This window comes from Macrotis lagotis, chromosome X (assembly GCF_037893015.1).
Source record: "Macrotis lagotis isolate mMagLag1 chromosome X, bilby.v1.9.chrom.fasta, whole genome shotgun sequence".
Taxonomy (NCBI): Eukaryota; Metazoa; Chordata; class Mammalia; order Peramelemorphia; family Peramelidae; genus Macrotis; species Macrotis lagotis.
In genome coordinates, this window is record NC_133666.1 from 141,732,466 (window position 1) to 141,745,399 (window position 12,934).

Sequence of the window (12,934 nt, forward strand, 5' to 3'; positions counted from 1 at the left end):
ATCCACTACTGAAATCCCCTCTCTGCCTGGGGGCTGCCCTTTTCCCAGTCCTGTTTATTAGTATAAATTATGTTACTGTTTAAAATTGCTTGCTCATGAGAATAGAATAACTAGGCCCCAGTCATAAAGATACAATCATATTCTTCCAATAAATTCCTAGGGAAGGCATAATCCTCTGATTTTACTACAAGCAGCAACCTTCTGATTAAAAGAAAACTAAAGAAAAAAATTATTACCTTTTACACCTGCAACACTCAAAGGACTATGTGTGAGTGAGACTAACCTGTGAAAGAACCAATTCTTTGGGGCGACAAGCTCGCATGTTTAACAGGTTGCACCTGCCTATTCTTTGGCAGCTGGATCTTCCAGGAGGGAGAAAACAGGAGCAGCAATTTTCCTCACGATTCATGTCCACTGGGCCAGAACTAACTCTATGATGGCAAAGGAAAAAGCCTCACTTTGGATATGAAGGGGTCAGCATTGCAGCATTCCTATAGTACTCCCTCCCCCATGTTCTCCCTTTCAATCAGATTATTGTTAGATTTGGAAAAAAAATAATAAAGGCCAGGAATTCAGATCACCATTCCTTTCATGGTCTCCTTGCTCCCCAAAGCTCTTATCAACCTTATCCCACTGTCCATGGGCTGTGAAAGGATATGGAAGGACCAGAGAGGTATCATCTGCAGGGAAAAGGCAACTCTAATATATCACCTTTGCAAACAAGTATAGTACATTTTTTTCAGGGATAGAAAGGAGATGACTGAAGAAACTGACTGCACTATGCTTAGGGACTTTAGAGTTAAGGAGTAAAAACTGGCAGAAAATTCCCAATTCTGATATACTTCTCTCTCCATAAGATAAAAATGAGAAACAGTTTTGTCCATCTGGACATAAACAGTCTTCTAATTTTATGGGGCAACTACTGAAGTAGGACATAGCCACAGATTCCCTTAAAAGTGAAAATTTTAAAATGTCTTCCCCTTCTGCAACAAGGGGCACAATCAGGAGGATGATGTGGATAGGGAGGTTTCTCCAGTGCCATTCCTCCTGGGGAAAGGAGTAAACTATTGAAAAATATTTTCCTACTTATGGAATGGAGGGAGAGATGAAAAATGCCTAGCAAATGATCAGTTATCCTGGTTCTTTAGTAGAAAGGTGAAATACAAGACAAAAACAGAATGGTGCTTATGTTATTTAAGAGGTAAATCACTTTGGAAAAACAAATGAAAGGGCTATTGCTGAGGTTGTTTAAAGGTATTCGGATTGGTATGGTCATAAATCAGACCATACACATATAGATGTATACACATGGCATAGATAAGGAAGGGCCTTGGTATAATTTTACAGTGTAAAGACAGGACAAACAAGTCTGACAGTCTTGATCCAAAAAGGAAGAAAAAAAGAGAAGCTGGAAGCTTGCAGGAGATGCAGGAAGATTAGGCAGGTCACTCCCCTCCTCTTGGGATCCTTCAAATAATAATAGACAACACCCCACCAGATACCATTTTGAGAAGTAAACCTACAGAAAGCACTTTTAGTCATGACACTGCTGTGATGAGATTACTGATTGAATGTGAGGCTGAGATGGCACATCTGGAAGTACTGTGTTTCCTTAGGAAGCCCTTTGGGAATACTGCACCAAACAGATGTGTAATAGATCTAGGGGTACTGAAGACTTGAATCAAAAGCATTTCTATTCACCAATGAGTAGTACAGACAACAAGATTATGTCCAAAGACACTAGGACAGTTAAGAAGGAGAGACCTCACCACCATACAACCTGATGAATTTAGTCCTTTACATTTTAGTAAAAGGTAGTTGTTAACTTTTGGAACAGCTGTGTTTATTTCAAAAGCACAAAATAAGGCAATATGAAAAGATTAACCAGGCCACTACTAAGAGCCTAAAATGCTTTTTAAGTTTCAATATTTTGTTATTCTATTGAAATTAAATATATATAAATATACACAAACACTATAATTTTCAAAATACTCTATAGAATTTCTAAAAATTACCCAGTGTAAGTTCATATAGTGTAAATTCATATTGTTTGGGTAAGAAGATAAAACTGCTTCCTGTGAGAAATTAAATGAATACAGGGGGTTAGAAAAGTCTCGCCCATTTCCCATAGCCCTGTATAGAGTTACCCAGAATAATTGGGAATGACGCTTCACCTAATTTAACTGACATGTGACAAAATATCTGATACATAATTGAATTAAAATACTTATTTCAACTGGACAAATGTCTAAAATTTAGAACCCTGTAAGTTAAAAAGTCAAGTTTTTAAAGACATTAGCTATAACAAGCAAATTGGAAGAGTAGTAATAAAATAAGCAGTAATTGAGAATTTGCATAACAGTAACCGAAAAATGACTCAATGTGTAGCATCTGTGATCTGAGTGGGTTTGGAAATGCAATGGGTTTTGAGAACATTAGTATTTCTTGGGAAATGCTGTATTTTTATGGAAATTGATCCCAGATTGTAGACTGCAGTAATCTTTTCAGTTCTAGGATTTTCTTTCATGTTATCTTTAAGAGCTAATTGATGGTTATTTGGGGTTTGCAAGTTCATTTTGAATTTTAAAAAATTGGAATGTATGAGAATTAAGGGATAGGGATTTCCCTTCACCTTGGGCATGGAAACTGGGATCCATGGCTTTGGAAGTGGCATGTGGGAGAAGCACCTTTCAGTCACACCACTTCCCAGAGAACAACAGCAAAGTCAAAGCTGCTGGAAAAGAACTGAGGATCTAGTCGTGTGTAATGGTTCTTTGTTGAGATGTCCATTTGGAGTAACATATATAGAAAACTAACACTGAGTGTTTTGACAAGAAAAAAGATTTGGAGAATCAGAAGAAATAGAGAAAATGAATTATTGCCTGCTTTTCCTGGTCCTGACTCTGCATGAATGGAATGAGGTGTGAATGCCTGATAGTGAAAGGCTATATTGTCTTTTCTCTGAATTTTAGTCTTTCCATTGTTAGGCAATTCCTTTCCACTTCATTTTCTGATTGGGCAGATGGAAGGAAAGCATTTTGATAGGGTGGACACAATGATTTGGTATCGTTCATCTGCTAAACACACTGCAAACTGTCCTTGGCAACATTATGGTTTTCTATGTACAACTCATTACCTTCTAGTTATTTGAGATAAAGAGTATGATTCACTACTCTCACCTAGCTCCAGTCAAAATGATGAGTTCTGAAGAAGGGGGCAGTTCTAAGTCATGTATGGAGTGAGAAAGCAGCTGTGGTTAACAGGGTTATCCTCTCATACCATTTCAAAGCATGCCACAAATTACAATCAACCAATACCAGGGACAATACTAGTACTTCTAACTGCCTGTACAAGTAGACCAAGGAGTTGTGTTTCAATGGTATCACTATTTTTAATACTCCACATAAAGCAAATAGTAAGAGTCAAATGTAACAGATGGAGTATTTCCTAATTGGCTAAGTTAGATTAGCAGCTGACTATGTTGATCATGACTTCCATTACTATGCTGAACTATTTATTGAAATACCAGAAGAAGTCATAGTTGACCCTGACCTTGATCATATGCACTGGCCTAAATGGGACTCATCTTGGGAGATTACTGAGCACTGTTACTAATCCATCTGTTTTCTTTTGGAGAGTAACAGATCCCATTATATACTAGCTAACACTTGAAAGGGCCTCTAAAGCCTAAGAGAGCAAACACCTGAGTTAAAAAATGTATTCCCCAACCACACCTAGTTGAGTTTCACTGCTGAACCCACTACTAGGGTAATCAGAGAGGCTTCTTCTGGGCAGAGTTGATGACTGATTCTCTACCTCATCTTCTATATTCCTATAGATCTAGCATAGACTATGGTATTCCTATGTGACCTAACTGATAGCCCAGCATGAGTTTACTATTATAGACACTTTGCACTCCAATGTTACATGTGTTCTATTCTATATTATCAAACATAGCCTATGGATTTATCAACTCTAGAACTGCCAGGAATTAACTCTACTTTTTACAGCAGGTTGGATAATAAGACTCACAGACATGATTGATAAATTCAAACTCTAAAGAAAGAATCATGGTTCAGTTTGTGTGCAAGAGTCCATTATCCACTGGTATATCAGAGTGTCTTATACCTTGTAAACCATCCCAATTAGAGTGGTCATGGGAAAAATCTTTAATGGCTGTCACTGATCCCTTCATTTGTGGAATAAAGACTACTTTAAACCTTCACTAAAAATCATAAAACACAGTACCCTTTGTTCCAATGGGACAAATCCAAGAAACCAAGGAGTTCAAATTATGATCAAAGACAAGATTTAAGGACTAAAAGAAGAGAGAAAAATGGTTGTTGTCTTTGGACAAGGATTTACTAAAAATGAAAGAGTGGATGTCACTGATTTACCCAACTAAATCCTTGTCCCACTCCTCAATTATTTCCCAAGTGAGAAAGGATGAATAAGGCTAAAGTTGCCTATAATAAAGGGGAGGGACGGGGGACAAACATCAAGTATGAAGACATTCTGAATTCTTAGGTTTCCTAAAACTGATGAGTACATGGTCTATAAAGATTCCTACTTACACTGTGGTTATCTAATTTAAAAGTCAAGTAGACTACACTATCTCCAACAAAGTATTTGGTTATGATTCACTGTTGCCATTTACTGATAATATGGGACAAAAACTAGAGAATAACTTCAGCCTAATTCCAATTTAAAATTCCTATTTTAATCACATCCATCTTACAATCAACAATAACCTCATTTGGGGACACCTTAGCTTGTTTCATTTGCTATACTGAAAGTTCAAAAAACCTTAAGTCAGGATGAGAGCCTCCCAGTTTCTAAAAACCTCATTTGCAATGCATATTTTAAAATGAGTAAGAAAGAGAATATCTTCTAGATACCCCCTGAAAATTAGAGTCTCACTGTCATATCTAAAGAGGCTTTGTTGGGTTGTCATTTTCAGTACTTTATGAGGTGTCCTATGAAGAAGGGTCTTGTCCAAGCCAAGAATGATGGATTTATCAGACACTTCCTCTTTTACTACTTCAAATTTAGTTCTAAGTGCATGACAGATAACAAGGATTCAGATATTATTTCACCTCTTCATTAAGAAAGGGAATCTCAATCCTGGTTATTGGGCATCTTTTGGTGTGCCATTGTAATGAGATGTTGCACAAGATATGTCAGAATCTTTGTAATTAGGATCAGCAGAGATGACTCTCAATGGAATTCAAAAAGGGAATGGTAACATAATAATATTCTATAGGAGAACATTTCTTAATTGTTTGTCAGCTCATTCTGTATGTTGAAGAACGTCATCTTCTTAGGCAAATCTTTAGCAAAAAAGAGCTATTTCAGAGATATTCATATAACAAGTGAAACTGCCAATACCACAGGAAGGATCTTCAAATACCCCTTGGGGGTCCCAAACTATAAAAGTGATGTGGTAAAGACATGTAGTACTGTTCAAACGTATGGTCCTCTCTTCCAGTTCCCTGGCATATCATGGTATGCGGTGTGACGTCAAAATGACCTGGGATATGGTATAACTCTTAGGGTAAGGGACACACCAAGTGAGGACTACTGGAATAAGCAGTCTCTTTATACACTGATGCTTCCTCCAGGTTTTCGTTACAAAGGGAAAATTGGGTTTGACAGGCCCAAACTGTTCACTGATTTTGACCCATGTTTATCTCTTTTCATACCTATAGCCTTATGACAGCATTTCAAATATGTGGCCAACCTTGAACAACTCTACATAGTGACTGTGAGAGAATTTTATTTTCTAGATGACTCATGTAAAGTAGACACTGATGCTTTGGAATAGGCATTGAAATTAGCAACGTTTGCCTACAGATCAAGATGAAGACCTCAAATGATCTATTATAGCTATTAAGGCTATACAGCATTTTTTAAAGCAAAAACATCATGCCCAGGACAAAGACTCACTTCATGACGAGGAACTCTAATGTGCTATTACACCTGCTTGACAGAATCTCATCAAGCTCCCCTAAAAATGATGCACTGGTAATTAATCTTGACTATATGTCGTGCTACAATGCATTCAAGTCCAAAGTGCAATCAGCACTGTTTACAGCTTGACCTGATGTACAGGGAAAGGTCATTCTTTCCTACCTAGGACATATTTGCTGTGTAGTTCCTTATCTTTCATCATGCAAGATAGGTTCAATCCTCCATACCAGAGCCTTTCCCTGATTAGTCCCATCATGAACAAAATTGTAACCAGGGAGCACAATGTCCCAGGTTAAGTAAAAAAGCATGAATGTGTTGCTCAGTTGTGTTCAAACCATGTCCATCTCCATTTATACCTAGCACCTCAATATGTAGCCATTTTCTGGTATCTCTGTAGATTGGCTAAGAAGAGAGTTGCATTTCTAAATGACACTTTTATGTATGCCTACAGATCAACAAGAAGACTTCAGATGATCTGCTACAGCAAATCAGGGAATAAGATAAATTTCATGATGGCAGCAATCTCTATGAGTAAACACTCATGCTATCAGGACATATACTGCTGCTAGAGTTGTTTAATTCTGGATGCTACTTCACACCAAATTGCAAAGATACCTTTATGGCTTGATAGAATTTAAGAAAAACAATAAGAAATAAAATGCTGACCACCAGTACAGAGAAGTCTCAGGGTAATATGTTATACTATGCATTATTAGTTGACTAGAACTCAAACAGTCTAGGTATTCTGGAACATTCTAGGTAAAGAGCTTTACCTATGCAGAAATTGAATCGGTTTTTGGACTCCCTAAGATAGGAAATCCTATACAAATACTTCCATATTTTTGAGGATAAAATTTACCATGTCCCTAGAGTTATAGCAAGGTAGAAGGTAGGAGTTAATAGAAGGTGGGGCTTACTACCCACTTTCTGATATATGACTTCAAGAAGAACCTAGGATATCTGGTTAAAAGTCCTTTTATAAAAAAAAATTCTTTATAAAATACTTAATTGGAAGAATAAAATACATATGCTGGTGATCAAAATTTCATATAGGGAAATGAAGAATCACCAACTTGCCTTAAAATAGTTAATGCATGAATCAGATCTCGATCCTTAGGAAGGAAGATATGTACCCAGGCAGGTATATGGGAGAATTAGAAAGCTTATTTGATAAATACTGCAGTCTCTTCAATGTGAGTAATAAAAGGAAAAGGTTGGTTTGTCTGGGAGGATTTTGGAGGGTAGGTCACCAGAGATATTGGCAGATAAATAAATGGGAAGTACAGCTGAGAGAAGAAATGGAAAAATGGGATCAGGAGCTGGATAAGTAATAAAGAACAATAAGCATCTTGAGCATGAAAATAAGGCTTTAAACATGATAATGAAGGACACAGGCAAAAGAAGAGTTACAAGAGAAGCAAAACTTCAATGAAAAGTTGAAGGCAGAGGTTGTGAAGAATCAGGCATCCTCTAGTGACTGTCAGCCAGTCATTTCAAGGTGAATTCCAGGCATTACGGGAGGAGAAACAAGCTCATTTTAATTATAAGTTAGTATTGAAGTTAAAATGGGTGATAGATCATGTTGTTGACTTAGTGTTGCTACAAAACCTGGCTGAACAAGGAGAAAAGGCTGGGACACCAGGAAAAACAGGCAAAAGAAATCCTTTAGGGGAATGATTCACTCAAGTCCCTGAAGACATAAGTTGGTGAATTCTCCTTGGAGGGAACGCCTAGAAAGTATCATTTGATGGCCTTTGACAAGGAAGTAGGAGCAAATAGGGTGAAAACACCCTCCCTGGTATTAGAAGCTAAAAGGGTAAGAGAACCCAGAATCAAGCTGTTACCATCAGCACCACTACCAGCACTCCCGAACCTCTTCCCATCTTCCAGTGTTTTCTTGGGCTTGAAATCAGCTATTCAGGTAGTAGTTCCAGATATTTTACTATTGATCTTCCTGCATTGCTGTAAAAGTATCAAATTCCACATAAAAAATACAGCAATCTCACATATCTAATGGCAGAAGAGATGCTTCTTCTTGGTCTCGGAGGGCTACAAAAACCAAATCTTGACTGAAGAATTATCATGTCCTTTGCCTGAGACCAAACTGAAATCATTGCTGGTTTTTCTGTTCAGTCCAGGTTCAGGCCTTCTGTGCATGTGCTGAGACTTCTAGTACTGAATTCCCTCCAAGTGGAAGCAACAAAAGGAAGGGCCAACATGGTCAGAGAACCCCTAATTTCAGTGCCTTGCCAGAGACAAAGTAGCAACTTCTATGTCATGGACTAAAAGTCCTTATTTTTCTTCCAGGCTGCTTTCTTTCATCTTCTCTTTGAACACCTGCCTCTTTTGGGACTCTCCCCAGACTACACCAGGGATTCCACTGCTAGCTACTTTTTCCACCATGCTGCCATGAGAACAGAGTATGCCCACCCCCCTTCCCACCTTGTGTCAAGGTAGCCTTAAGACTTCGTACTCCCTCTCCCTCCATGGTACACAGTCCCCAAGCTGCTGCAAGGATAGAGCTCCCCTCCCATCAATGTCTCAGATAGGCCCAGAGGCTAAAATACTCCTGGCAAAACTGGTCATGAGCTTCATCCAAGATTTAAATGGAGCCAGAGATGGAGATAAGTGGTTACAAGGGAGCCCATCCTGTGAGCAGGCTGAATTTGCAGGAGCTCTCTGAAACAGCCTTTCCTGGCCCTGTGACACCAATAAAGGAATAAAGCTATCAATATGTACTCTTCAGAAGGCTCAAGTGTCCTAGGATCAAAAGTAGGGAGGGGAAAGGGCTAACAGTGCAAATGGCTGAATATGGAGACTATGGCAGTGTTCATATAAAAGTTTGCTTAAAGAAAGGTTACAGTACACTGGTCTTTGAAACAAGTCAATAGATTACATCACTCATAGAGATGTTATCCTGATATATTTTTTCATGTGCAAGTACACACATGGTACCTCATGCCTGGGTACCAAGCACCACATCTATTTTAACTAAATTTGTCCTCCCATTTTAAGGCTACCCATTTCACTCTCCTCATATAATCCTGTTAACATTTAAGTCTCAATATAAATCTCGCCAAAGCAACAAACAGTCACAAAGAAAGTGTCTAAAAGAAGAAAGGTTACAAAATGTACTGCTAGGCACACCCAAAAGCCCTAGTGAAGCATATTGAGTGGAATGTAGTGGAATGAAGAGGAAATATTTTCTTCCCTTTTACATTACAAATCAAAAAACTAATATCAAACACAAGGAAACAGCCAAACCATTCCGTTGGGGCTTCTCAGCAGAGTACTGGAGAGCACAAGCAGCAGCAGAATAACCCAATGACAACATTCACGTGCCCATGGAAATGTTCAGTCTCATCTGACTTCGTGGTGGAATTGGACTGAAGTGATTCTAAAGCATCCAATAAGGCAGCTGTAAGCTGAAGAAGTTGGTGAGGAATGAGGAGGGTAAAGTTCAGGCTAAAGGAAAATGATTTCACCTGTTGATGCAGACCATTCCATGGAGCCATCACCACCACAGGTTTGGTGGTTCTTCGGCCACTCTGCTTTTGAACAAGGTAATTTCATCTAGGTGCATCATGGGGACATCTCTGATGACATCAGTCAAGCCCTCGTGGAGCAGGGGGAAAATGACGACATTTAGTGCTGGACGTTCTGCCTGAAAACTAAATCAAAAAAAGTTATTAGCCAAGGAAGGACAATGAGAATTAGTTTTTAAATACAAAGGCAAAACTGGGGGTGATTACAATCAAAGAGATTGAAGGGGAAAAATGCCTTAACCAGGCAAGATATAAACATTTCTCATGGCTCAACCTAAGAACAATGAATTGTTATCACTATCACCAAGATACAAATGATTCATAAATGATGAATTTTTAAGTCCTAAATATGCCCTGTCCTTCAAAGCAGGAAGATAAACTGATATCTAGGAGGCTATGAGGATGTGGGGAAAAAAGAAGCAAAGTCAGTATAATTCATTCTGGACAAATCTGCTTCACTTGGATGATAACCTTTCTGCCTTTAGATAAGGCAAAAGGAACCACGTGGTCCAGCTCCAGTGACAAAAATCCAAGAGAGCCAAGGAGCTGAAAACCAGGTGGCTCTTAGGGTCAAGCATTTGGGTCAGCTAAAGATCTACCCTAGACTCCTGGGTGTACCTTTAGATTTAAAATAAATAGGATGAAATTTGGTGTGAAACAAAGCTCCTGAGTCATAAAGAAAAAAAAATCAAACCAAGGGGTGAGGGTGTATGTTGGGGGGGGGGGGGGGGGGGGGGGGGGCTGAAGAGGAAGGAAACAAAGTTAACAAACTCTTGTTATTCTCTTGTAAAATTTTAGGACCTAAGTCTATTTTTTTTTTAGTTTTTTGTGGTTTTTTTTTTTTGCAAGGCAAATGGGGTTAAGTGGCTTGCCCAAGGCCTCACAGCTAGGTAATTATTAAGTGTCTGAGGCCAGATTTGAACTCAAGTACTCCTGATTCCAGGACCAGTGTTTTATCCACTGTGCCACCTAGCTTCCCCCAAGTCTAATTTTCTAGGCTGTTTAAATGTTTGTCTGGATAAGTGGGAAACCTGTAAACCAGAAAAATGGGAATATGCCACAGTTAAAAAAAAAAGGATTCTGAAAGATGAATGAATGGAAAATATCATATATTAAGCATTCACTATGTACAAAATTCCATGCTACTCCCTAGGGATACAGGTCAGACACCTCCTGCCCTCAAGGAGCTCACATTCTAATAGACCAGATGAAGCACAGAGAAGGTTCCAGTTGCAAGTCCTAGAAGCCTTAAGCAGACACACCAACTCTTCTTTAACATCATTCCCATGGTTCAATTCTATCAGGTTCCAATGCTGAACCACCTGACAGTGTCAGAGACTTTTGGTCATGGCAGCTGAGGTTGTGGCCCCCATAAGTCACGTTCTCCAGGATGACAGCTAGGAGATAAGGTTGAACTCTATTCTTTTGTTTGTTTCATTGCTTTGGGTCTTTGCAAGGCAGTGGGGTTACACACAGTTATGTGATTACTAAGTATATGAGATCAAATTTGAACTCAGGTCCTCCTGACTTCAGGGCTGGTGCTCTACCCACTGCACCATCTAGCTACCCTGAAAGCTCTATTCTTTCAAAAGTCTTGGGTCCCAGGCTGAGGAAAGGCAGCAATCTAGATGGTAATGACAGACTGACCTGCCTGGCACATACCTCTACCCCAACCCCCCTCAGGATTGAGTCACTATATTGTATCCAATGGCTAACTTTGTTCAAATCTCCCTCTTATACACCACTCTCCTTCCTTATTGTAACAGGTCTCTGTTCCCTTTTCAGGCTTACTTCTGTGAACCATTTCACTTTTTCTTAGCCAGTTAAGGAATAAGTACAACAGGTCTTGAAAGAGACTGTGAGCAGAGAGACAGCAACGAAGCTTTAAAAAGCAGAGAATAGCTCTAAAAAGAAGTAAAGGGAAAATGACATCACATATTTTTAAAATGCCCCTCCCCCAGATTACACCATATTGTGCATTTTATTTGGTGGACCATTTTACTTTTAATGCAGCTGAACTCTGACTAAGGAGATGGGAGGCCTCTGTTCTAGTCCTCCTTCTACTTAGTTTCCTGATCTGGGGAAGGTTATTTTTCTTTCATGAATGAAATGAGAAGATTACCCTAAATAATTTTTGACCCATTCTAAACTCTTAAATTCTATGACACTATGTGTGAGTAGCTATGTTATTTAAACTGGCTAAAATAGCTAAATGCAGACTTGATAAGGCAAAGTTAATCTCAGAAGCAATGCCACTACACTACTGAAGAAGTCAAGAAAAAAAATTCTGTATCTGTTGGCTCATGAAAGAAATCCCTACAGGATGATGCTTTAGTATTTTTGATATTACAGGGTGAAAAAAGCAAATGAACAAAACATAACCTTTAGATTTAATGGAAAAGCTTTGTTAAAACGAACAAATCAATCCTTAAGTTTAGATGGCTATAAACGAAAGACAAATGAAAAAGTAATCTTGACTTTTAATTAGAAGACTACAAATAAGTTTCAAAACAAGTTATCCAGCAAGATATTACAACTAGCAGAAGCATAAACCCCAAATACCTGATAAAGAGTTGGATTTATGACATATGTAAAGCAAATGCCAGAAAGGCTCTCATAAAACTTGATGTTTTGGTAATAAAAATGCCAACAAAATACCTCCTGAATTTTGTTTTGTATTTTTTAACTAGGAGTTCTCTATGTGATTGTGAACCTTGAAGGCTACATACCACAGCAAGTCCACGCCTGTAAATTCCCTTTGTGTAATTTACTTGATTTAAGACAAAATGAGACCCACGTGGTTTACCATTATTCTCAACTGTGTGCGTGCAAAGCCCCTTCTCTTCTGCTGCCTAGATCTGCACATTTCCAAACAGCTTTTAATGAGCTGCTGTCATAATGTTAAATTGGGATTAGCATTTTACCAAAAGCAAAGAATGTGGCTGCAGATGCTGTGTGTATGTTCCTACAATCTTCCCCCCTAAAGGCAATTCCATTCTTCATACAGCTGTCCAGGTGGGCCTGAGGTTTTTTCCCCCAGTTTTTTTCCCCTTACTTTTAAGTGATCAGCACTTAAAAAAATAAACACAAAAAGTTCCAAAGCAATGGCAGGGGTGGGGGGTGGGAGGGGTGGATAAAAATAATCCAAACCTCCAAACAGACGATTTTAAACTGATTATTTCATTTCATGCCTGTATTAACTTCAAATTTAGCTAAGCTCTAGCCACTGTTAAAAGTATACAATTTAAGAGAAAAATTTGAGGAAAAAATAACATAGAACCAAGACAGAGATCAAAAGACCCAAAATAACAGTATGAATGAATCTAACATCTCTTCTGGAAAAGTTCAATTTGTGAAAAGGAAAAAAGAAAAGAAATGGAGGGATGTAGGAGAGGGGAGGTAGGAAATCATTTATTTAT

At 38.5% G+C, this 12,934-nt stretch overlaps 1 protein-coding gene across 7 annotated transcripts in view; it reads right to left on the bottom strand.

Annotated features, from left to right (window-relative positions):
- The window catches only part of FBXL18 (F-box and leucine rich repeat protein 18), a 130,612-nt gene that overhangs the window by 52,515 nt on the left and 65,163 nt on the right, over positions 1 to 12,934 (bottom strand). For 4 of the 7 annotated variants that reach the window (XM_074200780.1, XM_074200784.1, XM_074200783.1 and 1 more), the window contains exon 5: positions 1 to 9,641. This exon is cut by the window's left edge and continues 23,403 nt beyond it. In XM_074200780.1, the coding sequence (XP_074056881.1) occupies positions 9,485 to 9,641 (157 nt within the window). In that variant the 3' untranslated portion in view covers positions 1 to 9,484. The remainder of the gene's footprint in view (positions 9,642 to 12,934) is intronic. The other 3 variants (XM_074200781.1, XR_012471487.1, XR_012471486.1) reach the window with 3 other exon arrangements.